Source organism: Brachyhypopomus gauderio, unplaced genomic scaffold (genome assembly GCF_052324685.1).
Source record: "Brachyhypopomus gauderio isolate BG-103 unplaced genomic scaffold, BGAUD_0.2 sc66, whole genome shotgun sequence".
Taxonomy (NCBI): domain Eukaryota; kingdom Metazoa; phylum Chordata; class Actinopteri; order Gymnotiformes; family Hypopomidae; genus Brachyhypopomus; species Brachyhypopomus gauderio.
In genome coordinates this window covers 162,220-189,102 of record NW_027506887.1, presented here as the reverse complement: position 1 = coordinate 189,102, position 26,883 = coordinate 162,220, and the positions used below count along the sequence as shown (strand labels likewise).

General features: G+C 47.5%; 2 protein-coding genes across 4 annotated transcripts in view; one reads left to right on the top strand and one right to left on the bottom strand.

The window, feature by feature from the left end:
• fhit (fragile histidine triad diadenosine triphosphatase) overlaps positions 1-11,571 on the bottom strand; it is a 179,708-nt gene extending 168,137 nt beyond the window's left edge. Inside the window, exon 1 of one of the 3 annotated variants that reach the window (XM_076989197.1) lies at positions 11,544-11,571. The gene's annotated coding sequence lies outside the window, so the exon portion shown is untranslated. The other 2 variants (XM_076989199.1, XM_076989200.1) reach the window with 2 other exon arrangements.
• A 3,078-nt stretch (positions 11,572-14,649) lies between these two features.
• ptprga (protein tyrosine phosphatase receptor type Ga) overlaps positions 14,650-26,883 on the top strand; it is a gene marked incomplete at its 3' end in the record, with an annotated part of 172,844 nt that continues 160,610 nt past the window's right edge. The window contains exon 1 of the mRNA XM_076989287.1: positions 14,650-15,257. Coding sequence (XP_076845402.1) covers positions 15,170-15,257 — 88 coding nt within the window. The remainder of the gene's footprint in view (positions 15,258-26,883) is intronic.

Here is a 26,883-nt window from a genome sequence, read left to right as displayed (position 1 = left end):
CTGCGTAAGTGAAAGTCCTCCTTCGTTGAGGACTGGTATACAGATGTAAGAGAATGTACTTATGGAGTTTGCCTGCATTCTTCAACAGGAACATTTCATCACACATCTTTGATACATATCAATATCTCAATATTTTTTGTTGAAAAATCAGGCTCTAACAATCTAATAAAGATTTTTTGAAAAAAATGCCCTGTTGGACAAATGAGGAGAATGAAACTGGAATATGCCAATAGTTAAGAGGCAAAAATCCAAACCTATCCATTGCAAGTGTGGAAAGAGCCCCAACACCACAAATCACATTGTTTCCCCCTTTGTTCGGTCCCACTTTTGGGTGACTGTAGTATCGTAAACTGCATCGTACTTACCAGAAGCTGACCTAAAATTTGCGTCTCAAACAAAGATGTGCCAACTTGCTAAATTATAAATGTCAATACACAACTTGAGCTCTTCATAGAAACGACTTGGGCTCTTGATTTTCATACATGACTTGAAACCTCTTAATAAAGATTTGTACTTGACCAAAAAAAGAAAAACAGCACAGCTGAATAGCCAACAAACCCCACGGAGGACCAAGCCTTTCAATTGACCAAAATAGCATGTTTTGTTGGTTGTGCAGGTCCGCCTCAATGAATATGCTGTTTGGGGCGTTTCTACCCAAGGGTGTGAATATACGGGCCGATGTCAACTAGCAAGTCCTCTGAATAAAACAGAGGCAGAAAGAAGAAGAAAATCAATGAGCTTGGCCAATTTTATAGTGGGAGAGATGCAGTAAATACACGTACCTCCTGCCTGCCAGGCTTCCTACAGCCCCAAGCTGAGGTAATTAGCGCCAGACGCTCTCTCACTAGCAGCTGCGGCTCGGAAAGCTAAAAGACAAAGCTGAGAAACTCACCGTTGTTAACAGCGGGCCGTGCAGTCGTCGCCGATGTCCCGAGCTGCGCTGCGAGTATGATCAATTGCAGATACTTTTAGTCAAATAGGGGGTTTTTTGCACTTGTTTCTCACGTGCGAGTGGTGTGGCAGGAATGAGGTCGAGCCCGCTGACGTACGGAGCACAGAGTATATGAGTTACGGTGTAGTCTGTGACCACAACAGAACTGGTAGGATGTTGTATTAGTATTTATAGTGATCAGACCCATGGTGTAGAATTGATTGGTACTGGGGATTGTGTAGGCGATATGACAGAGGAGCAGCTGGCGTTTGACCCAGGCTAATTATGTATTAGGCCACAGGTATTCTCTCGGAGACCAGACACTAGGCAGTGTTTAGCCTCACACTCCCTCCAAAGACCAATAGGCAAACACTTGTCGTCTGTTTGCTGGCACCTGGTTTCTCATTCAGAATAAAAAAGATGTTTGGTGCAGATGTTGGGTTGTCTGGCACTGGCACATCTGATCCAACTCAAAGGTCTTTGGGAGGACCTGTGTGTTAAGAGTGAAGAGTCAGGATTGCCAGATTAAACATGACACTCTGCCCTGGAAAAGCAGTGATATTCAGCCTTATTTCAGCATAACAGTTCAGCCAATTTGGAACGCATAATTACTTTCATTTTGATCCGAAAATCACTGATAAGGGTCATCCCCCTCATTTGAATGGTTGTGTTTTGATATCGGGAAAACAGCATTTCTGTAGCTACACAGCCAAAATAGCAGAGATGGTACATACAATTTTACATCATTTTACAGCAGTTAACATCTCGAAGCAATGTCAGACCTAAATATATTCTTTTCCCACTCAAGCACATTTATCATTCAGCATCAACACACTCCACCAAACACAATGAGGTTAGCTATTCTTAAATCGTTTCAATGCAGATGAGCCCAACATTCCAAGATAATTAAAAGTGAACTCAGGCTAGTTCCACTGAAAGTTAAATTTTCGCAGGCGATTACGTTAATATGTTTCCCCAGTACAGTGTCTGAATATGCAGAATGCAACAGCGATGAGGCAGTACTGGGTAACACTGTCCTTGAACACACCTTTAGAACGGCAGTCTCTCACAAAAAGTAACCTTGGATTATTAAGAAGTTTTACTGCTTTTGCTCTGCTTCCCCCAAATCATTCTTTCACAAACCTGCAGAAGACATTAAGAATAGAACCACTGACCTTGAAGGTCATCATCATTTAGAGTTCATTGCAGAAGCCCAAGGTTAAGGAAACATGCATTTAATCATTTCAACAAAGAGCTCACTGGCTTATAGTCAGCACAAGTAAAATGGACTTAATCAGTTCCACAAATTGAACCCTTTCTTTAAATAACCCTTATATACTGCACGCCAAAGGAGAACATTGGTTTGGAAAAGTTTGGTGCCATTATGGGATGTGGGCTTCTACATCCTCTATCTCCAGCCTTCACCTTAAGAGTCAAGGTAGCAGTAACAGTACAGAGGGAATCGGTGGGGGAGTCGAAGACCGGTGATCTGGCAACCTGGCACCAGACCTGCTGCAGCATGGGTGCAGACATGCTTTTGATCCCCCCCCAACCACCTCTCCCTTCGACGCCTCAACCTGCCACGACTCAGCCTGACCGAGGGCATCGATACCGAAATCGTCTGAGTGAAGGGATGGAGGGAGAGAGCAGAGAGAGGGAAGGAAAGATAAAGAAAAGAAAAGCACGACAGATAAATCAGAGGTGGCGTGAATCACGACGCTTCGACTGCGAGCTGTAGGGGAGGGAGACAGGAGGACCCAGGTCCACGTCGATCAAGGAACCAAACGCACAAGCCTTGCCCTCGCTTTACAGAGGGAGGGGGAGGTGTGACGCAGCGCTCCGTTTGGGGGGCTCCAGGAGCACGGGGCTCCGAGAGAGACGCCAGTATTTATACAGACAACAAAAAAGGGAAAAAAAACAACAATCAACAACAACATAAAAAAACCCTGAGGACGCATTCAAGCCATCACCAGAGAGTCAAGTTACTGAAGAAATAAATATGTTATTTTTTTGCTAAGCACTTTTTTCAAGGTTAGCAGTGGAACATTAATGATGCTTTCAGGAGATGTCTGTACGCTTTGTGCCCAGGCCTATGGGCGATTTAGCTTCAAAACCAGGGATGAGCTAGTCTGTTCTGCACAAAGTCTTGTTTAAAAATACCTTATTTCTGCTGTGAAGTAACGTAGGACACAGTGAGTCTTGGTGCAGCTCCAGGTAGCTCACCACTAGTATCAAAAACTACATGTCAAAACTGCATTCACACCATTTTTCTACATTCAAATGCTGTCACACTAGTTGGAAATCAATTATTCAAATGTTGTACATGTTTACTATTCTGAAAGAAGGATGCTAGACATAGAATGTTGGTAAGCCATTTTAAATTGTAATTGGCCTGTAATTATATATAATAATTGGTATTAGTGGCTGTAGTAATTATGTCTCAATGAGCAACTTCAATAGCAAATACTAAAAGTATAAAGAAAAGTTTTTTTATTCAAAGTATTATAAGTTCATTTCTTTAAACTACTTGAATGACAGGGAAAGTAGAAAAGGAGGTAAGATTTATTTATAATTTCTTTAATGCAAAGCAGACAGTCGAGATAAAAGACTATTGTCATGAAATTGAATCCATAGAATTTTACAGGCCACTTTTTCACATCACACAGATCCTAACCAAGGTCTAGCAAGATGTGATGTCTGACTGACATCACATACAAGACAAGGAGAAAACTGAACAGGAACCTCCATAATGAATTTTTGAATTAGATTGCAGTCCTTTTCTAAAACGTCTGATGAAATTAAAGGCATGAGACGAAACTTTAACATCAAGCAAGTCGACCTTGATCGAAAACCTCCATCGAAATAAGTCACACATTATTCAAGGTCCCTTAGAGATGGTGGATGCGGCCGTCCTCCATCCATACGGCATAAGGGCGGAGGAGACATCAGACCTGTCTGATTCGCCCGTCTAAGAGACCCTTGCGCAGATAGAATCTCTGTGCGTTTAGCACATACAGAGATGACGGTTGCTTTTCACGGCTTCGACATCTGAAAGAACTGAAGCGCAAGTAATGGTGTATCCAAGTCAATCTGCGTTCTGATCTCAGGGTCGTGTGTACCACAACCTCCACCCATTTGCATGTCTTCAGAGTGCTATGGGAGTTAACGGTCTAGTCTAGAATCTATTTTCCTTTTATAACAGTTGAAACGAATACTTCATAAGCGATAGAGGAATTGTGTGTTCAGGGGCAAAAAGAAATAGAACAGAAAGAAGAAAGCAGTGTGGTGAAGTGTTCCCCATAAGTGCTCCAACGTCCTGTCCACTCACTCGGCCTCGTCCCTTCCTGATGATGTCAGCGACCCCCCACCTTAGTCAAGCAGGTTCCGGTTCTCAGAGGCTCCACAAGCAGCAGGGCCATAGATTTCCACCAAGCCTACTGCATACTTACCTACTGCATATTCATCTATGTACCTACTACATACTTACCAAAGGCACGGTTCAGGCTTAACTACTCACGTCATGAAAAAACAGGCTCATGCCAATGGAACAATCAAGCTTCTGATTAACGAGATTAGTGTGTCTTAACTTGAACCTTGAAGTGTAGCACATGCACATGGGCTGTAAACACCCCTGAACAGCACAGTGCTTAATATTCACATTATTTACATATTTCTATATGTAAATAAAGAATTATTCAACAGCTGGTGAAGAATTGCAGCGAAGCACCTAGATGTAATTGAACCAATATGAGGAATTCATTACAAATCTCCTTGTTTAGCCTGAACAAATCACACACACACACACACACACACAGAATACATGGTTTAATATTTATTGTTAGAAAATGTAATTATCACACTAGTACAATTTTCCTTTTCAGGTGCTCGTCATATTTCCATGAAAATCAAGCTTATTTTTGCATATTTCGCATGAAGCATTTTTGTCCTCTTAAGTAAAAGAGATTCTTTCAGAGCACTCGAGCCTTAAATTCACACTTGGTTTGACGCCACTTAAGAAGTAAACAAATACACCAAGCAAATGTCTGTCGACAAGGTTTTATTTGACGACGTTGCCGATAAGGTCGAATAATTGTTTCCGCTCTAATTGGCGAGGAGGGTGTTCACGTTCCTTTGTGAAAGGGTGATCGTGCAAAGAGGAGATTTCCTCCACAGTCCAGCTCATCCATGGCATCCAATAACGTCCAGCTGTCTGTGCAAGTGCTCAGTTCACTCAAGCAGAAATAAATAACAATAAAAAATGCTTAATTTGGTCAGACCATCTTTACATAATTTAATTAATGTATTAATAACATAATTGGTGTATTTTCTATGCTTCCTCCTCTGTTGCTAAATAAGTAATGGGTACATGTTAAAGAATTTAATTAGACAGGCTTCACTGCATTTACTGCCTTCGGTCCCGTTCTTGACGTGATGTATTCCGAAATGTGGCATTTGCAAAGGCTGATATGTCTAATCACTGTTCAGTGTGGCGTGCACCCCCACCAGCTACCAGAGATAACGCACAAATGCAATAATACATCACCTCCGTTCTGGAGGGACGAGGGCCGGCCAGAGGTGGGCGGCCTCCCAGCCGCATGGCCCCACAGGCAGGGCAGGTTTCACAGGCCCCTGGGTGGAACCGTGCCTCATATTTCCAAATACCTCAATTGTTTATTCTTGACCCATTCCACTGACCAGACGTTTCAAATGGGGTCAGGTTTAAATGGTCGAGTCTTTCAAAATGCATCGCTCTGTCTGCATTCTGCTTGAGGCGTGGCATAATTTATGTTTGGAAGCACAACACACAAACAAAAACAAACAAACATTCAAACCGTATGCCAAGATCTACCTTACAGCGCCCAGAACGTGCCTGGCCAAGGAGAACAGCAATGCCCGTTATGACTATAATGATTATGACTTGTGGCAGACTCAGTAAAGAGCCCTAATGAGGAGAGACGCGACCCCTGGTGGCGGTGCAGAGTAGTGCGGCTGGCCCTGTGAAACCCACACATACGCATAAAAGAGAAACAAATGGCAAAACTCAGAAGAAGTTGCGCAAGAGGCACAGATGCCCGCTAAGCTGAAAAGGAGACCCTGTGGAGGGCTTTTCCTGGCCAAGCCACGGTGCAGCACGTACCCAGCACATTCGGAGCAGTTGTGACCGGTTTAAAGGATTGGCGTGTGGTCTCACATGGCCCAGGCCTCACCAGGAGCAGAGAGTATGGAGTCCCACCACTTTCAGACACGTGCTCTCCTCCCAGAAGACTCGGTAATCCTCTTCAGTATGACCATCAGATATAGCAACAGCACAAGTCACCCCCACCCCCTCCCCCCTCCCCTCGTTGTGGTACCTCCACCGTCGGCGTACGCAGGAGGAGCCAGAGCAGTGGGTTTGTTGACATGCCTAGGGACCGGAGCTCTTCATGCTGAATAGGATTAGCGGGAAAATAAACGAGAGCTGGCCAGCAGGCAGGAGGAAACTAACCACTCCGCCACTGTGGCTCTGTCATTGACACTGCCATCTAGTCCGTGTCATGCTGAGCTGGCATCATAACACACACACACACACACACACACACACACACACTCACACACACACACAAAGCAGCTTATTGTGGGTAACTCGAGCTAAGCAAAAGCACGATACAGCCAAGTTCAATGACATCGATGACTCACACAGCTACAACGGCTACGAATGACCCAGAGGTAAACACACACCAGACAAGATGCTTGCTGAAGTTGATTCCCACACTAGCTATTAGGGCACACAGGTGCTGGCCGGGGTCAAAGGCAGGTGTGGTGACTCCAAAAGGGCTGAAAGAGAGTCAGGATTCTGTTAGGCTGCGCTGCTTCTGAGACGCAACACTCAGCCTGCTCAGATAACAGCGTTCAACGTGCTCACTGACGGCAACAGTTGGCTACAGCTATGAAAGTAGAATCTATACTTTCAGAAAAATCCCAGAGTACTAGAGTAGATACTTCACAAGCAATGACAGTTACTGCCATATGGATAACTCTCCACCTAGCTCTCCCCCTCTCTCCCTCTCTCTCTTAACCTGCAAATTTGCCAAACCTAGAGAAAAATGAAGAACAAGAAAAGTCAGACAGACTTCTTGCTCTTCATTTTTCAAAGACCCCACCGTATAACCAAGGGCCCGAGACCCCACCATATAACCAAGGGCCCGAGACCCCACCGCATAACCAAGGGCCCGAGACCCCACCGTATAACCAAGGGCCCGAGACCCCACCATATAACCAAGGGCCCGAGACCCCACCATATAACCAAGGGCCCGAGACCCCACCGTATAACCAAGGGCCCGAGACCCCACCATATAACCAAGGGCCCGAGACCCCACCGTATAACCAAGGGCCCGAGACCCCACCGCATAACCAAGGGCCCGAGACCCCACCATATAACCAAGGGCCCGAGACCCCACCATATAACCAAGGGCCCGAGACCCCACCATATAACCAAGGGCCCGAGACCCCACCGTATAACCAAGGGCCCGAGACCCCACCATATTCCTTCTCCTTTGCTGCTGCCCTCACCTGCCAACACACTCACATGCACGTAGTCTCACATTATTATTGCTAGGTGACCTGTACATCAGTAAACAATCCTATCCTGCACTATGCAAGGATGCAAGGGGGGGGGGGGGGGGGGTGTCTTAGTCCTTTTGTTTTAGGGGAGCCAGACAAATGTCTGCATAAAAATGTCATGCTTTCTTATCATCATGGCGCATTTGCTCCCCACAAAAAGCCAAATCCATGCCTCCCCTCTATACTCACACACACACACACACACACACACACACACACACACACACACACACACACACACACACACGTCCTGCCAGCTCCTGTGGCCCAAGACAAGGAACGCCGCACCAGTTCTTCACCTTTAAAGGTCAAGGCAAAAAAAAAACCCTCCTCCACAAACAGAGAGCAGGGGTGTGCAGGGTTTAAGGGACACGCCCTACGGGAAAAGAAAGCTTTAAAATAGTGGCTGAGAACGGAGGGGGAGAGACCTGTGCCTTAGATCACAGTGGGTCAGGGCAAGAGAGCACCCTAAAAACAGGCTTTCAGAGCAAGGTGTCTCAGCGCCGCCTGCACAGAAAGGACAGGACGAGTCACACGGGTCTGGATCCAGGGGGCAGAGGAGGGAGGAGGCTGGAACAAAAGACCCGACCAATAAAAGACACGGAGCGGCTCCACTGCCACTCGGTACTGGTGCAAAATGGTTTTTACACGTACACCGAAAATGGGAGAAGTCTCTTGGCATGACTGTGATGCACAAACAGGAATCACTGAACATGGTACTTTATGAAAATTCTGTTTGTGCACATCAACCCTAAACACTGTTGTTTTTTTCTTCCTTACAGCAGATGTAAAAATGGAGACAGGTCACCCGCGCTGCAGACAGCACACCACACCTCCTCCTCACAACGCATCTCTGAACATCGCAGTCATAGAAACCGCTTCTGCTGCTCAAAATCCACCCATCAAACTCTGGCACGCCCGAAATCCAGATCTCACGGGGCCGAAGTCGTAAAAATGGCCAAAACCCTCGGCCTCGGTGCCCCACCGCTGATGGGAGGGGGTGGGGTTTGTAGTGGGAGGGGCTTTCCATGATTGACAGGAACACGTATGGAGAACATGACACACCCACCGGCGAAGGATCCCGAGGAATCACTGGCACGAGCCGCCTGTTCAATAATACATGAAGCAAAGAGAATCTAATCAATTAGGTATTGCTGTGGTATGAATAAAAGCTGCATAATTGATGCCGCGTCTCCTGCATTATGCATCTCCGTCGGCAAATCCCCATGTAGTTATGAGGAGGTGCGGAGTGCGGAAAGGTTTGATGCTGCTCGTTTGCACACTGCCGCTCACTCACACTCACACACGCATGCACGTGCACACACAGAGAACATGACTTAAACCTTTGAGAGGTGGTTGTGAAAGAGGAGCAATGCGTGTGTGTGTGTGTGTGTGTGTGTGTGTGTGTGTGTGTGTGTGTGTGTGCACCTCGTCCAGCAGCGCAGTGGAGAAGAACCAGGAAAATAGAGCCGTCATGAGGAGATGCCATCACATCTGGCAGCTACAGCAGAGGTTCCCAGTTCTGGGCTTCAACGTACCATTTATGGCGGATCCCCACGTGTTCCATGCACTCAACAAAGATCACTCAACCCAGTGCTAATTAACAAGCCCTTCCTGAGATTCAGCTGGGTGAGTCTGAGCAGAGACCAATGCAATGTGCAGAGCACATGTTCTCCAGGGGCAGCACCGAGATACTCGGGCCTAAAGAATGCCAGGACACCGCAATGTAAACAGAAGTGGGGGGAAAAAAGAGAAACTCATTAGTGAGGGGAGAGATGGAGTGTGGAGCCAAGGGTGTTCGGAGAGGCCAGGACAAGCAGGAGATGGCCTTTCCTCCCTCTCGCCCCTCTCAGGGGGCGTGCGAGAGTGAGCGAGTGCACACCACATCATCTCCCTTTCACACTTTTTAAACAAAACTAGACAGATGGTAGACAATAAAAGGAGGGGCCACGTGACATCAGTCAACAGCACCACTGAGACAGAGATAATTAAAATATATTTAATCCAGTTACTCTAATTAAAAATGCAGATGGACACACACTCTGTCACTCTCTGGTCACAAACACCCACCCTTCAGAAAAACTGGCTTTACCGGCATTTAAAGGGAAGCAAACTGCATAAGGAAAAAGGTTTCTTGCTCATAATCACAAACGATATTACAAAAATAGATACATTAAGGTTTCATCTTAGAATATGTAAGCGTTGAACAAAGGTTTTTAATAAAGTACAAAGTAGGGACACAAATGAGTGATTACTGTATCATAGCAACTTAATGACACAGGTAGTGTGCAGCTTAGTTTATGTGGGTTTTGTAGTCCTATTACTTCACATAACTCCTACAAGCATAAAAACCATTTGCCTCAAATTTTTTAAAAGCTAAATTTGACATGGGAGGGTCTAATCTAATAGAGGTTCATATTAGTTGCCACACTTCATATGAACGGATCTGAACATACTTGCACAACAGTCAATGCCAGAATATAGACTGGAGGTTAAGTATGCGTGTGTCCTTTTAGAGGAAGATGTGAGCATTGTTTTTGGTTGGTTGGTTATTTCATTATCGACGTATAACGTTTTATACCCCAGACAAACTATGAAATATCTCCAAACATCCAACTGTTCAATAACAGGTGTTTACAGTAGGTCCATTCACGCACGTGCGGAGCGGTACGGCCGTAGCTCGCCAGTTACCGAGTTAGTTCAGTCAGGTCAACCTTACACAGAAACAACCTCATGGTGACAGCACAAATAGACCATACTCCCACAACCTTACTTCAGCAGGTATGGGACAGCACAAATAGACCATACTCCCACAACCTTACTTCAGCAGGTATGGGACAGCACAAATAGACCATACTCCCACTTTACTTCAGCAGGTATGGGACAGCACAAATAGACCATGCTCCCACTTTACTTCAGCAGGTATGGGACAGCACAAATAGACCATACTCCCACTTTACTTCAGCAGGTATGGGACAGCACAAATAGACCATACTCCCACTTTACTTCAGCAGGTATGGGACAGCACAAATAGACCATACTCCCACTTTACTTCAGCAGGTATGGTGACAGCACAAATAGACCATGCTCCCACTTTACTTCAGCAGGTATGGTGACAGCACAAATAGACCATGCTCCCACTTTACTTCAGCAGGTATGGGACAGCACAAATAGACCATACTCCCACTTTACTTCAGCAGGTATGGTGACAGCAGAAATAGACCATACTCCCACTTTACTTCAGCAGGTATGGGACAGCACAAATAGACCATACTCCCACAACCTTACTTCAGCAGGTATGGGACAGCACAAATAGACCATACTCCCACAACCTTACTTCAGCAGGTATGGGACAGCACAAATAGACCATACTCCCACTTTACTTCAGCAGGTATGGGACAGCACAAATAGACCATACTCCCACAACCTTACTTCAGCAGGTATGGGACAGCACAAATAGACCATGCTCCCACTTTACTTCAGCAGGTATGGGACAGCACAAATAGACCATACTCCCACTTTACTTCAGCAGGTATGGTGACAGCAGAAATAGACCATACTCCCACTTTACTTCAGCAGGTATGGGACAGCACAAATAGACCATGCTCCCACTTTACTTCAGCAAGTATGAGACAGCACAAATAGACCATACTCCCACTTTACTTCAGCAGGTATGGGACAGCACAAATAGACCATGCTCCCACTTTACTTCAGCAGGTATGGCAGCACAAATAAAGGATGCTACGTGTCCGTTCAGCAAAGTTTAGCGGAGATACCGACAGTGTCTGATACGGGATGCTAACGACTTTAGCTACATGGACGCTTACATTAGCTGTACATCACCTACAACACGATACATCGTCACTCAGTGAGCCACAGTAGTTAAATGCCATTTTACTTCTTAAACAATGTACATGTTTTTATACTAACATTCTAAGGTTGTAGATCGTTCAAAACTGCACGGAGTGCTGAAAAATACAAAACGTATCCAAAGCAGAAAGCATACACTCACCTTCCGTGTATCCGGGGCACGTGGGTTAACTAAGAACTATGGGAGGTGTAGTTTTTTGTGCCGGTAAAAAACCATTGGCGGAACCGATAACAATAGAAGATATAACTACATATCCCACACTTGTCGGGATATGTAGAGGGTGACGGGTTTCTGCACATGTACATGTGATTAGACAGTAATGCATATCTGACTTTTTGCGTTCACCGTATTTTAAACAAGATCAACCTCGAAATTCAAATAATAGCGAACAAGGTTTTTGTTTTATACAGGTCGTGAATTTGTCGAAGTTAATAGACGCGAGGAAGTTAAACGGCTATAAATAGCTATACAACAGCTTTGACGTCCACTACAGATAACGGGCAAAGTCCCCGACCTTCGCACTGAAGTGGGCATCATTTTTAATGATTTGATTAAAGGCACATGACCTGAAAGAAAGGGAGTCCTCTGATGAGGTCTGCGCCTTTCTCACGTTACAGGGCAATTAATTAAACACTTAGTTAAACAGACAGGCTAAAGTCATTTTGAACCAATTATGAAGGGTAAAACAGAGTCACGTAGAGCGTGTCAGCATCTGCAAACTTTATGAAGCCTTTAATGTGAGATGTAAATTGGTTTTCCGCCGGTGAAGGAACGTTTTCACCGTGGCATGTGGGCCTAAGCCAATTAACGTTGGACCTTTGTCAGAAACTCTCGTACATGCCGTTTTGTTTGAATGGGATGTCTGCAGCATGATGGAAGGTTGAGGTAGTGATATATTGCAGTCCAGATGTCTGATAAATGAGACAACATCTGGTTGGGACAGACCTCCCCATCATAAAGCTGTAGACAACTCTTCTTGGCAGTGATCACTCCACACTCACTGAAGTGGCCAGGGAAGAGCTTATAGTCTGTATGCTGTTGCCTGCTTTATACGGGTTCCTGAAACCACTACTTTCATTTAAAAGAAAAATGCTGTGCACATGTGCATATTTAATATGATCCTAAATTCTTCACATGTGTCAGAGAGTTGTTTTAAGCTGTTGTTTTATAATGAACTAAAAACGTAGAGTAGTCAGAAAGGCAATCTATAAAGGAAAATGAGAGTGAGACAGGCTATATAAACAGCATAACTTGCAGCATGATCTCAGATTCTTTTTTATTTTTGATTTTGCCATACGTTTTTTAAAAGGTTTCCTCGGTTAGAATAGTTAGAAAGGGGCTTATCAAGGACACAGCCTGTGATATTAGTCCTGCAATTCCCAGGACTGTTTCTCCTTCTTTCTGTGTTGTTTACAGCATAAATACCAACTTGCATGTAGCGTTGTAAACAGTGGTGGGTCAAGGACCTCGTTAGAAAATAGTGAATTAACTGAATAACTCACCCACAAAAAAGCTTTTTGTCTATGAGAAAAATATTTCTTAGCAGTATGTTTCCATACCGTCTTGCATTATTTGTTCAGGCATATTTCAGCCAAGTCTCAATTATGCTTATTAAGCTAACATCAGCCCATTTTATTAATTTGAAAACATTGAAACATGTTCTTAGTTTCTGAACAAAAATAGTTTGCTGAATGTACATTCATTCCAATTTCTGCTTTAGGGCATTTTGCAGAAGATAACCATCAGTCTCAGCTTAATCTCCGTTTGTTGTGGAGGCTGCACCACTGAGTCATGCTTTAAAACACTTGAGGAGAATCACAGTGCCCTACTTCTCGCATGTATTACTCTAAATAATGATTCCAGCATGGTCCCAAACGAACAGATGTCATACTCCCACTTCAAACTGCAACTGTAAAATGTAAAACAGAGTGGCTTTATGTTTTATGCATCTGGATTATGGATTTCTGGATTTGACCCCCCCCCCCCCCCACCCCCCATCAGCACTGGCTTGGCGCAGATTTCTTCTGGTGCGGCAGAAAGAAAACAGGCAGTTCTTCACGCGAAGGCTGAAAAGGTCAGACTCACACAGCATCAGTGAAGTGGTCAGTGTAGCTCTTGGATATTGATAAAATGTGCTGGCTATGTGAACACTGTGTGTGTGTGTGTGTGTGTGTGTGTGTGTGTGTGTGTGTGTGTGTGTGTGTGTGTGTGTGTGTGTGTGTGTGTGTGTGTGTGTGTGTGTGTGTGTGTGTGTGTGTGTGTTTGTATGCGACCTCTGTTTATCATACTAATTTAAGACTTTTGCTCCTTAATGAGAACAGAGAAAGCAAAAGGTGGCAATTCATCAAGCAAATAGTGAACGTTTGGCATAACATGTCCACAAAGATATATTAATGAAGGAAACAGAAACCCAATGGCTAGGAATATTTCCCTGGCAACCTGTGTTTCAACCCGTTACCCTCGTTTAAAATGTAAAATCCCAAAATCCCAACTGTAAATGCTCATTACAGAGTACGAGCCCTGAATCAGGCCTCAGCGTGTGGGCAACATGGCAGCAGTTTGAGGCTGAGTCACAGAACTGCTCTTGTTGCTTTGTTTTTTTGTTTTTTTTCATGCCATAAACTTGTATTTCAGTCATTTGTAGCCCAACACACGTGGCAGGCTAGGAATGTGTGCACATGTATTATTTCAAGGCAGACTGTTGAATGCACACATAGTTACCAAGGCCAGGGTCCACACTGCTGCCACATTAGTGGGCAGACATGTCAGTTTTAGCTTACATATTTATTTATTTGTATTTGTGTGTTCTGTTCACACTCTTTGTAGGCTGCCTCACAGGAAATTTCCTAGCCAGGAGAGTGTCAACAACATTGAGCAGTATATTCGCTGGAGGTCAGCCACGTCTGTTGTAGCAGAAGACTAATGTAAGTGTTTTATCTTTGATGGTCTCATTCTGCACACATAGCCTATGACCCAGATCAATTTGAAGACGAATTACGGCATATTTTGTGCAATCTAAACACACCCCATAATCCACATTATCAACAAAAGCAAAAAGCAACAATGCCTTTTTTATGCATGATTTAAAAATCCGTTTTTCTTTTTATTAGATTGTATTTTTCAAGTTTAAAGACAAAGGATATCGTCTTAAAGAGCACACCTCGGCGCTAGGATCCGGCGGTGCGGGATCTGACTCCCTCTCTTGCGCCCTCTCGCTTGTTACTCTCTCTCTCTCTCTCTCTCGCTCTCTCTCTCTCTCGCACTCTCCCCCCCTTTTTCTCCCAAGCCTGTTTGAAAGTCTCTGCCAGACTTCGGCTCCGCGCTACTTCCTGGATGGCGGAATGGATAGCTTCCAGTGCCGCTCCAACTATTCTCTCTCTGTTTTCGCTTAAAGCTCTGCAGCGCTGCACGGACTACCGCTCCACGACTGCGCGCTCCTGCTGCCTCCCCGGCGGCCTGCGGACCGCTCCTAGCTCCAGTCTCGCCTCCGTCCTCATGTTTTTAATCTTCGGAGTACTAGCCGTGGCATCTAAGAGGTTTTGAGAAAGAGGGGGAAAAAAACTGTTTCCTGGCTGGCCGAACTTAGAAAAATTCCTCCCCTCCCCGAAACGACTGATTTTCGAAACGAGAAGTTCCCTTTGGCACCGCATTTTGCGCAAAAGCTGCATTAGAGCTTGTTTTGGTTGTTTGGTGTGCAGGGTTTATTCACCAGACGGATAACTCTGTCAACAGTTGCTTCATTGCTAGCCCTCGATGTGCGGTGTGACATGCGGAGGCTACTGCAACCGCGTTACTGGTGGATTCTGTCGTTATATTTGTCAGCCTCGCTGCTCTTCTGGGTCCACTGTCATCCCGGTAAGTTTGTTTTACGTACGAAACATCCAACTCAGGAATACGTTGGCAACTCTTTCATTAAACCCCTTCCGTTCCGTTTTATTACATGTGGGTAAATGGAAGGTCTTTAATTGGCGGCGCAGAGTAAAAACGGCTACAGACACACTTTGAAGTCTCTTATTTCTGAACTGGCTGTTATAATCCAAAAGCCCCCTTAGTATTAGAATTAATAGTGTCCGTAGAAGCTGCTCTTCCTGCCCTATTACTGCAACAATGATTTCATGTTGCAATCTGTAGAAATTATGCTAGGAGGTTGACAGCGCGCTCTCAGGGAACCGTTATTTCTAAGCGGTCTAATTACTGAGCGCGCACAGGTAACCAGTGTCTCATAATAACCCACTTCGATTACTCACCTAATTGATTTTATCAATAGGTTTCAGGGTCACTGTTATTGATTTTTTTGTCATTTATTTATTTGAATATTCATTCGTTTATTAAATCAGATGCAGTCCGTTTCATGTTAATGCTGGTGACATTTGCGCAGGCATCCTCAGCCAACGCTCTGACCAGTGCACGGTGTATCTTGTCCATCCTACGTGACTAAATAATGACGGAAGTTATTAAATACATGGAGTCGTAAATATATTAGCGTCTATCAAAGCCTTTGCAAATAAGAAAGGAAGCAGGGTTGCCTCGTTTCTGGTAAAAGAGGCACGCGTTCTTAGTTGAAAACGTGACGATGTGTGTTCTGTCTTGCGAAGTGGGATGATGAGCTGAATAAGAATTTTCAGTCCGACTCAGGCGACTGCTTCTTCATAAATCCCCGGGAGAATAAGAAACGACTATGTTCTTTTTCAAAGCAAACAACACGAAAGCCCATAGTGGCTATGCATACATTTAGTGACCGCTTCTTTTTTTAACGACCTTGACTGGGGGGTTGAGCGCGTGAGTGACAGGCGAGATTCCTCAATCTTTTCCAGCTGGCTGTGATGACGGCAGCCCAAGGAATCTGTCCGCTTCAGCGCCTTGTCTGTGGTTTCATTCGCGGGTGCATCTGTTATAATAAGGGTACTAATAGACTGTGCCAATTTGCATACGCATTTCAGACGCATCTCGGCCATTAAGAACGAGCTAGGGAGTGCGTTTCTTTATGTAGATGGTCGGCAGAGCCGTGCATCACACGGCTGCTTTTTCTAGCGCGTGCGCCTCCTTTGTCTTAGAGTTTTCTACCAAACACGTTTAACTTGCCACTTCTGATTCAGTGAAAAGAAAACGGATCGTCCGTCTAGCGTAGCCCCAGAGTGGCGTGAATGGTTCGACCTACCTGAGGTCCAGGTAAAAGTTTACAGATGCTTATATTTATACTACTATGAAAAAAAAACTTTGGCTCAGTGAATTACACCAATTGTGAAAATGTCTTCTGTTTGTGTGTCAGTCATAAATTGTGTACTCATAATTATCACTGTGCCAGTATGCACTGTGTTTGTTTACCCTGTTTGCATTCTTTTGATATCACTGTGGAAAAATTAATGCACATAAATCTGGGGTTCAAAATATCTGTTCTCTATCGCTGGCCCACTTATAGGCTAGTTGATAATTTAATGTAATCAGGGTGGCATCTCATTTGCCAGCTTATGCATACAGTGATAAAATCCCCTGTGTTTCTGTCCTGTTCATGTTTGCTCGACGCCACAAAAATAACAGTAACCGGCGAGGCTCGTTGGATAGGAGGAGCCTCGCTCTGAGCTGGCTACATAATCCACTGACTTTGATGAATGAATAGGAATCGTATGCTGGAACATGCCGGAAATGTTTCCCCGGCCCTGGAGGGGCGTGCTGGTGCGTTGTCCGTCTGAGGGGCCGGTCTGGGCCGCTCATCTCGCATTCCCTCTGATTCAGATTCCGGAGCGTAGCCAGCGTGGGGACCTTGAGCCAGGGTGCTCCCTTCAAACGGAGAGGAAGAGAGGGCTGACCCCGAAATCCAAACATAGGAAGACTTTCATTAGAAAAGTAATGAGTTTTCCATGAATAAGACATCCTGGCCGGCAGGCAAATGTCCTCTTCAACTACCTGGAGATACTGAAGTTTGTTCTGCTCTGTGTGTCTCTCTCATTCTCCCCGTCTCTGTTTCGCTGTCTTTGGTCATCCGCGTCGAGGCATGCGGGCTTCAGCTGCGCGTCGGGTTTAGCGAAAGAGACGAATTACAGAGCACATCCTGTCTCTCCGCTTTTCCTGCCTCTGTCACACGTCAGCCATCCACAGGCAGAGAAGGGGAACGCAGGTATCAGAGCAGCGCAGTTTAACACCCCTCCACCCACCCCTCCACACATACCCCACCCCCCCCCCCCCCCCCCCCCCCCCCCACACACACACACACACACACTTACTACTTGTTCCACTTTCTAACAAAAAGCTCCCCCTCTCGGCACGCAGACACTTCCCAGCTGTCTGTGTCTGGTTGAGGCGTTTGGAAGGCAGCTCCTGGGTGGGGGAAGGCATCCTGGCTTGGGGTTTTTTGCATGTTCAGCTGTGGTGACGAGCACGTGTTCTTTGGAGAAACAGCGGCGAGCACTGGCCCTCTGCTCATCCCGGTCGCGTGTGCCGGGGCGGGGAGTGTGGGAGGAGGGTGTCGAGTACACGATCAGTGATCGGAACCGAGGGCCGGAATGCTGACGTAGAACAGCAGGGGGAGCCGGAAGGTCACTCGGCTGCGTGAGGGCATCCCGGGGTGGCCACCCGTGACCCTTGGTCCTGTGGTCTCCGGCAGCTCCCTCATGGAACACATCTTTGTGGAGGGGGGTCTGCTACCTCAGCAACCCCTGCATGTTGTAAAGGAATAATGCAAACCATTTCTCTCTCTCTCCTTCCTCTTCCCTGGGTACCTGAGCTAGTGTATAGTGATGGGAGCAAAAAAAGTGCCTTCTAGGCTAATTCATGCAGGCATATGTAGTGTTTAAGCAAAATGAGAAGCATTCCTCTCTAACCCTGGGCTGAAGCACAAGAAACAGTGGAGAGGGACACAAAGAGAAAGGCAGAGAAGGAGAGCGCCTGCCGTTTCCATGGCACAGGGACTGCGACCACGCACCAGAAGTCAGCAGTCATTTAAATCTCTTAAGAGGCATCACACTCCTCTGCCTTTATGATTTATCTCCTTCTTTCTCTGAGCAGAGCAAAGCCTTCTACGTCTAAGAGAAAAGGATCATTTGCTAAACACCCGTTCAACAACGCAAATGGCCTTTTAAACATGGCAGGCCCCTGGAGAGAGAGAGAGAGAGAGAACGAGAGAGAGAGAGAGAGAGAGAGAGGACTGGTGCAGTTGTTCTGACCAGACCGGCCTCAGTGACGATGTTATCGTCTTCATCGCCGTTGCTGTGGTTCCTTCCCCAGGCCTTTATCTGTCCACACAGGCAAGGCGAGCTGGTCTAAAGTCCGCCGGGCCATGTTATCAGGTGCAGGGTCTGTCATCATAGTTGACGATCGTCTAATTGATTGATTAACAGATGTGGGTGGAGAGAGAGGGTTGTTGCAGGCGGATAACCACGCAGGGCGCCGTCAAGCGTCCGTTGCCTAGTGACTTGCTATAGGGATGTTGAAATGTTATTTAGAGAGAGAGAGAGAGAGAGTGTGTGTGTGTGTATTTCTACTATATACTGTATGTTTGCCATGAGCAATTTGCTGGTATAGCTGAGTAAATATAGGACTCTACTCTGAAGATGCCAGGCGGTCTGTTTGTCTTTCTATGCCTTAATTTCTGTGCTTAATGGAGTGTGTAGGGGGGGAAATGTCTCCCGTTATGAAGTGCTCCACACTCCTGCTTTCTGCATTGTTCCACTCCATTGTTTCGATCAAGGCCTGCCGAGTCCTTCTTTGCATGGAAAGGGCAGACGCTAACACTCGTTCCCCATTATTCTCTCCTCTCTCTCTTTTCTTTCATTGTCTCTCTCCCCCTCTCTCTCAGTCTCATTTCTGGGATTGTACGGCAGGCCGCTTTGAAAAGTGTCATGATCCTTTCTTCTGGCCCCATTCGGTTCCTTCCTCTCGGGCCGGCCGGCTTCCTGTTGGAGTCCTCTCTGGGCGGCGGGCCCACGCCACGCTGCTCCGTGCTGGCCCTCCTCTGGACCGGCTCAAGGACTGAGCCAAGCAGCTAATGCTGTGTGTGCTCTCCCTGTTAAACTGAATTGCAGAGCTGTACGCCGTCTGCTTCCCTCCGTCTCCGTCTCCCTCTTCGTCTCGCTCTCTGTACAATTTGATCTTCAAGTTCGAAACCTCTATTGACATTTATTTGACATTTTCTGTTTTCTTTCACATAGCAAAGCAATTAGTAGAGTTTACAGATGAAGAATCTTCCTCTCAGCACACACAAAATATTCAATAACGGCACACCACACAAAAAAAATAGTATCAAATGAATCCTAACATATCAAGAACCCCAGAAACCCTCATTTTTTTTCTTCCCATCCAGTCATTCAACTTTAAGTTTTTTTTTTATGAATAAATCTGTTGGCAGTTTCAGACCTGGCCTTGAAGCGCGCTCTGATGGAGCTGGTCCGAGTCTCGAAGCCTCTCGACTACGGTGGTGCAAAAGCGCTCGCGGCAGCGCGGAGATCTTGCGCTCTCTGTCCGTGTTGATTTCCCTCCAGGCTTTGAGCAGCGAAGACCACGGCGGCGGATTCCACCGTGCCCCCACCATGCCGGCCACACCTACATCAACGCCTGCCAAGTAGCCGCAGTCCTTCGTATGAGGATCTTCGGTTATATTCATCTCGGCCTCTCCGGTTCTCCACCAAGCTCTTTAAATCCAAATGCCTTTACTACCTACAGCATTGATCTTGTAGTTATTTGTGAATTTAAAATAGTTTGGTATCTCGCAGCCTGCCCTAGCCTGTAGGTGTTGCAGTCAGACTGGCAGTGATTTGTACCTTTATCATATATTTACAAAGAGACCAAGACCCTGTGAGATTGATTACGTATTTATTCGATTCTGATGGCCTCTGACAGAGGGCTGCTACGCTTGCATAAGCCGCACGTGCGCCACGACATCTTGGGTCTGATTTTTGTACCGATCCTTCTGCCGCCGGAATTTCTAGACCGCGCTGAAAATCGCTTGTTCGGAACAAAGCGTGCTCAGAACATTCGTGGGAGGGTGGAGACCTTTCACTGGTTGGGCTGGACGTGGCCTCCTGTCCAGTTTGGAGGGGATCCATTTTTCCACAGGTGCGAAATGGTCTCAAATCTGTAATTTTTTTTTTGCCTTTACTGGTGTGAGTGCATCAAACCCTGTGGGTGGAAATGTGCCCTCTGGCATAGCTCTGTGTGGGCCAGGATCCATCACGCCTGGCTCCAACACGCTCATGCCAACCACGCCGTCTTCACTGCTCGCATCGGGAGTGTTCCCGGTCCAAGAGCCACAGGGCGGGGATCTCCTCTCCATTGCACACCTGGGTCCTGCTCCGAATTTGGAAGAACCTGCCCATCGAGCGGCCTGCAGGCTAATCTCCGTCAGGAGCGGCGGACACGTGGTGGGGCTTTAGCGGCCTGGTTCTGGCCCACTGCTCTGGGCTCGACACTTCTCAGGTTACTGGGTTGTAACCTGGACCTGGGAGAGTCCAGGACGGGGCTTGTTTGGGTGTGAGGGTGCATGTGCTGAGGGGGTTCTTCAGTCCGCTAACGCCGTGCGGAGGCCAGCCCAGCGTCCGTCGAGCCCGTTCATGGCTGTGGTGCATTAGCGCTGCATTACAGCCGTGCCGATTTTTTTTGTACCAGCTATGAGAACGAGGGAACACAACACATGCAAAAAGAGAGAGAGAGAGAGAAGTGAAAAGAATAAAACTGGAGAGAAAACAACCAGACAGCAAGCGGTTTCGTGTCATGGCGGTTCTGCTAGAGTCTCGCCTCTCCTCATTAAAACCTCACAGTGACGTTGGGTTTTCCACTTCAGCGCACGGAGGATGCTGCGTTTCTGCCGTCAGACGGGTGTGGGGGGTCAAGACATGGTGAGTGTGTGTGTGTGTGTGTGTGTGTGTGTGTGTGTTAGGGGGAGGGTGTGGGGGCACCGCCATGCTGCCCTGTCTTGCTACTGGGACCACACTGCTCTCTCTCACGCTGCCTTTGCTCTCCACCCAAATTGGCCTGATTCTCCTTTTCTTTCTCTCTCTCAGCTTTTTTCTCTCTCTTGTTTTCTCTCCTTTTCCGGGCAGTGCAGATCTCCATGCAGTCATCCTGCAATGGAGTGCGCACTGAGAATGGCTCAGGATCAAAGCCTGTCTGTTCTGATTTATTCCAACCATAAGAATCACTCAGCATAGGAGTCTAGCGGTTTAGGAGAACACCAGTGTTCATTCTCTCCCTCTCTCTCTCTCTCTCTCTCTCTCTCTCTTTCTCTCTTATCTACATCTCTTGTCTCTTTCCTTCAGTGCTTATTCAAAGGAATGCTTGTCTGTACATATCAGGGTCTTTCAAACAGCACACCTCTATAGCCTTTAATTACAGTGATTATTTTTTCTTCCCCTTTTCAGTGTAACATATTGCTTATTAATCGTTATCACAATATTGGCCTTTGCAATAATGATATCATAAAAGACTCCAATATGCAAATGAGTCCTCCAACAAATCACAACTTTAAAATAATGATTGTTCAATTATGCTGTGAGCATCCTCACGCAGCTCAGATCTCTTCGATGAGAGTACTGTGGGTGTTCTGATGAAAGCATAAATCACATCACCCAGAATAACGCAGGCCATTGTCTGCCCGCGTCACATCCAGGGATGCCGGCGTGTTTGAGCGTACTGCCGTCTCCCATTGTGATGCGGGTGCCAGGGAGGCGGGGCTGTGGTCCTCAGCTCCTCTGTGAGTCGTGTGATCAGTCACTGGCGCTGCTCAACACCCGCTCTCGCAATGCAAGAAAACCACTGCAGCGACAGTCGGTGAGCGACTCTGGAAATGACAGTGGTGGGAAGTGATCAACGGCCCATTTTAACATCGCCATTCAATATATCAATATGTAATTTCATACAGACACTTTCTAATGGATAGTAGCTATTGGACTACTGTTATTTATTTATTTTTTCAGTGTAGACGAGGAGCGGCAGACATCACTATCTGATGCTCACTCGTGTCTCTACCGCTCACGGTGTTCCATCTCACGTCTGCAGCGTCGGTGGCGGTCGGTGTTCAGATGGGCCGGGCCACGCTCACAGGGGCCTGTGCGAGTGGTGCTACATGCTTGCTGACGTTTTGCGTTTACACCGCTGCGCTCGCATTGCGGACGAGCGGCGGATGCATTGTGGGTACGTTCTGGATCACTGGTGGCTTGCTCTGCTGCGTCTAGACCGTCACCGCCCATGGGGTTCAGTTCCACTCGACCCCTCATGTTTCAGTATCCGGAGCTCGGTCTCTGGAAATAAGGGAAGACTCTTTCTGCCCTCATTCTCTCCCCCCTCCACCACTCCACTCTCTTTCTGTCTCTCTCACTTTCTCTAATCAAGATTTCCTGACCACCATGTTGAAGGTGGTTCACTCCGCCAACCAGATGTCTAACAGATGGGCCTCTCTATTTTTTCCCCTCAGGGACTTCATGAGTTTCCACACTCCTTTATTCCTTAATGCTCCCTCTCTCTCTCTCTCTCTCTCTCTCTCCCTCTCCATCTCTCTCCTGCCATTTCAACTTTTTTTCACTTTAGTCTTATATATTTTTTTCAATTTGTTTTTTCCGATAATGGCATGAGTAGGGAAGTGAGGGAGTAGGGGAGGGAGGGAGTGAGGGAGTAGGGGCGTGAGGGAGTAGGGGAGGGAGGGAGTGAGGGAGTAGGGGCGTGAGGGAGTAGGGGAGGGAGGGAGTGAGGGAGTAGGGGAGTGAGGGAGTAGGGGAGGGAGGGAGTGAGGGAGTAGGGGAGGGAGGGAGTAGGGGAGGGAGTAGGGGCGTGAGGGAGTAGGGGAGGGAGGGAGTAGGGGAGGGAGGGAGTGAGGGAGTAGGGGAGGGAGGGAGTGAGGGAGTAGGGGCGTGAGGGAGTGAGGGAGTAGGGGCGTGAGGGAGTAGGGGAGGGAGGGAGTAGGGGCGTGAGGGAGTGAGGGAGTAGGGGAGTGAGGGAGTAGGGGAGGGAGGGAGTGAGGGAGTAGAGGAGTGAGGGAGTAGGGGAGGGAGGGAGTAGGGGAGGGAGGGAGAGAGGGAGTAGGGGAGGGAGGGAGTGAGGGAGTAGGGGCGTGAGGGAGTGAGGGAGTAGGGGCGTGAGGGAGTAGGGGAGGGAGGGAGTAGGGGCGTGAGGGAGTGAGGGAGTAGGGGAGTGAGGGAGTAGGGGAGGGAGGGAGTGAGGGAGTAGAGGAGTGAGGGAGTAGGGGAGGGAGGGAGGGAGTAGGGGAGGGAGGGAGTAGGGGAGTGAGGGAGTAGGGGAGAGAGGGAGTAGGGAAATGAGGGAGTAGGGGCGTGAGGGAGTAGGGGAGAGAGGGAGTAGGGAAATGAGGGAGTGAGGGAGTAGGGGCGTGAGGGAGTGAGGGAGTAGGGGAGAGAGGGAGTAGGGGAATGAGGGAGTGAGGGAGTAGGGGAGTGAGGGAGTAGGGGAGTGAGGGAGTAGGGGAGGGAGGGAGTGAGGGAGTAGGGGCGTGAGGGAGTAGAGAGTAAGGAAGTAGGGAGTAAACAGGCATTTGGCCCGACTGTGGCTCCATCTCTCTTGAGTAGACAAGCGCCTGTGTTCCACCTGAACCCCCTCTGGATTTACACCGCCACTGCACCCATCTTTCTTCCGTTAATCACCCCGGGCTCCGCTTGGCGTCCGCCCGAGGCCTCGATGGATGACCCGCCGGGGAGAGAGAATGGAGATCGGCCAGGCAGAAAGGGGGGAGGGGAGGAGGACGGATGAAAAGGGAGGAGTGAGGAGGAGAAGAAAGGAGAGAGTGAAACCGACAAGGGAAGAGGGAGAAGAAAAAAACGGGAGGATGAGGGACAGGCAGGAGGGGAGGAGGAGAGATGAGAAGACTGCTTCACCCCACTGCATCCCACATTATTCCCTCCAATACACACACACACAGACAGAGAGGCATGGTGTGGTCCCTATCCTGGGCTTTCAGATTGAGTGGTTGCGTGCAGGAGTGACAGGAACCTTTTTAACAGTCAAAACAAGCTCTGCCTGCCATCTGTGATCATCGCTAAGGCCTTGAGGCGCCAGTACCTGCAGCATCACAGAAATCACAAGATCAAAGTCGCACGCGCCTCCAGGTGGGTGTGGCTCCGAACACACACACACCTTTATTTGGCATGCGACTACCGTACCTTATGACTTATTTCCTATTGTAAGAGTAGGCTTCAGGCATTATCTGTATAACATACTGTAATGCTTCCCAATCATGTCTCTGAGCCAGCAGTGTACATTGAATATGTCGAGTAATAGAGACAAAAGCTTTGCCGCCGTGTCGTTTGTCTTGGTTACTGCACACAGGACTGGGGAGAAAAGCCGCTCATTTACAATAACTCATGAGAATTGTGTTTATGTATCAATTCTGTGAGGAAAAAGCCTTTAGGGGTGTAGGGAAAACCTTTTTTACGAAGGTGTGAAAATTTGAGCGACAAATACCCTTCATTCAGCCTTTAACCACTGAGGTAAAGAACTATACCAGAAATGTCCTAATGCTTTTATTAACCTTTGGTTTTGTAAATTCATATTTACACACCTCTTGCCGTGGGTCAGGTAGCTGGAATTTTATGCTGTGGTTCATCATGTCGTTTATGTATTTGTGAGGTGTAACCTCCAGAAAAAAGGAGTGATGACCAAAATAGAGAGAGGAAAGCTCAATGAACATTGATTTCTGATTCAGTTTTTATGAAAAAAAAAAATGTATCCCGCATACACTGAGGTGACATGAATTTTGGAAAGTTATGACCAAATTCGCTGTTGCCGAGTCGCTGACGGCATCTGGAAATTACTACTTATAACCATGACGATAAAAATCATGTGCCGAAAGGCAAAGCTAGAAAGGGGGCGGGCTGGAGGCGGGTTCACGGCTGATCCTGCTGTCACTCATTGGCCATGCAGCCTCGCAGGGCCCCGGTGATTGGGTGTAGCGCCGGCTCCTCCGTGCTGTGACGTGGAGATACACCCCCGTGAAAGCCCGTTGACACGCATTCAGCCAACCTTCCCAAAAGGAAATCCGATTCTGATTACTAACGGCGTGAGCGCCAGGCATGCCGGTGGCTCCGGGGTCTATTAGCTGAAAAGCACAGCAAGCGCTAGCAACAACTCTCTCTGTCCTGGGTATTTAGTGGTCACACAGGGCCGCTGACTGCCACGAGCGCTCTCTCACATTCTCCCTCTGTTTTCCTCTCGCTCTCCCTCTCTTCCTGTCATTCTTTAGAGGTCTGTGCGAGCCTTTTGCTATGGTGTTTCCTTGCTCGGATATTTCCATCATGTCTCTTGACGTATTCTTGTTTGAAACTTCACCCAGGGTTACACTTAGGCACAGATGCATGTTGGGGGTTCAGTGATGAAGAGGAATTATCTCTCTGAGCTCCATGACTCTGAAGTCTCCGTTCACTGCTTTTGTCCAGAACACCTGGGGAACTCTAGGAACTCTGGCTAAATGCCTCAAACCCTCCACACACTCAGCTGTACATTCTGGCGCTCCTTTGAGCACCTGTGAACCTGCAGTAGGCTGCATCATCAGAAAAGCCCAGCGGTCCTGTCCCTGCCTGGACGTCCACAGAAAAGCTCGGCGGTCCTGTCCCTGCCTGGACGTCCACAGAAAAGCCCGGCGGTCCTGTTCCTGCCTGGACGTCCACAGAAAAGCCCGCCGGTCCTGTCCCTGCCTGGATGTCCGCAGAAAAGCCGGCCGGTCCTGTCCCTGTCTGGACGTCCGTATAGAGCTCAGTGCTGGATACGCTAACCCTCTCTCACTCTGGGTGACCTTACGGAGGCAGCTGTTTGGGTTGTGTGTGTGTGTGTGTTGGCTCCTGTGCATGCTGGCATGCCGTCGTCGGCTGAGGCCCGGGCAGCCCCTGCACAGAGAGGGGTTATTGTGCTACCGTGGAAGCGTTTTGGGCCATGCGGCAGATGGTGGCTAACAAAATATCATTACATTTCCGCTTGGAGCTGTGCTGGCAGCCAAATGATAATATAAAACTCTCAGCCCCTGCCTGTAATGAGATTCGGTGACCTTATTACTAGCAAATACAGCACAGGGAAAGCTCCGCACAGAGGGAGAGAAGCATGGGACGCAGGAGGGATTTTTCTCTGAGGTGTGTGTGTGTGTGTGAGTGTGAGTGTGAGTGTGTGTGTGTGTGTGTGTGTGTTTGGGGGTGGGGGGGGTGGGGGGGGTGGGGGTGTTTCAGAACTTCTGTAACACTGTCAGCATTTTGTTTGTTTTCATGTGCTACACTTTGAAACATCACACCACATCTAACTTCTTTCACTGTGCTAAGATGGCTTACATGTTCGTGGGAAATGCACTGGTTCCTTATAAAGTCTCGCCAAGTAATTATTGTGTCTGTCTGCGGTAATATTTAACATGTCCGTTCACTTAGCAAATGGGTATGAGATAAAATGATTAGAAGCATTGTTGCCCCCCCCCCCCACCCCCCACACTAGTCTTACTATGGTAACTTCACATGCCGTTGTCCGGGCGACCACCCTACTCTTTTAGCTGGCTGTTGCGCATGGTTGG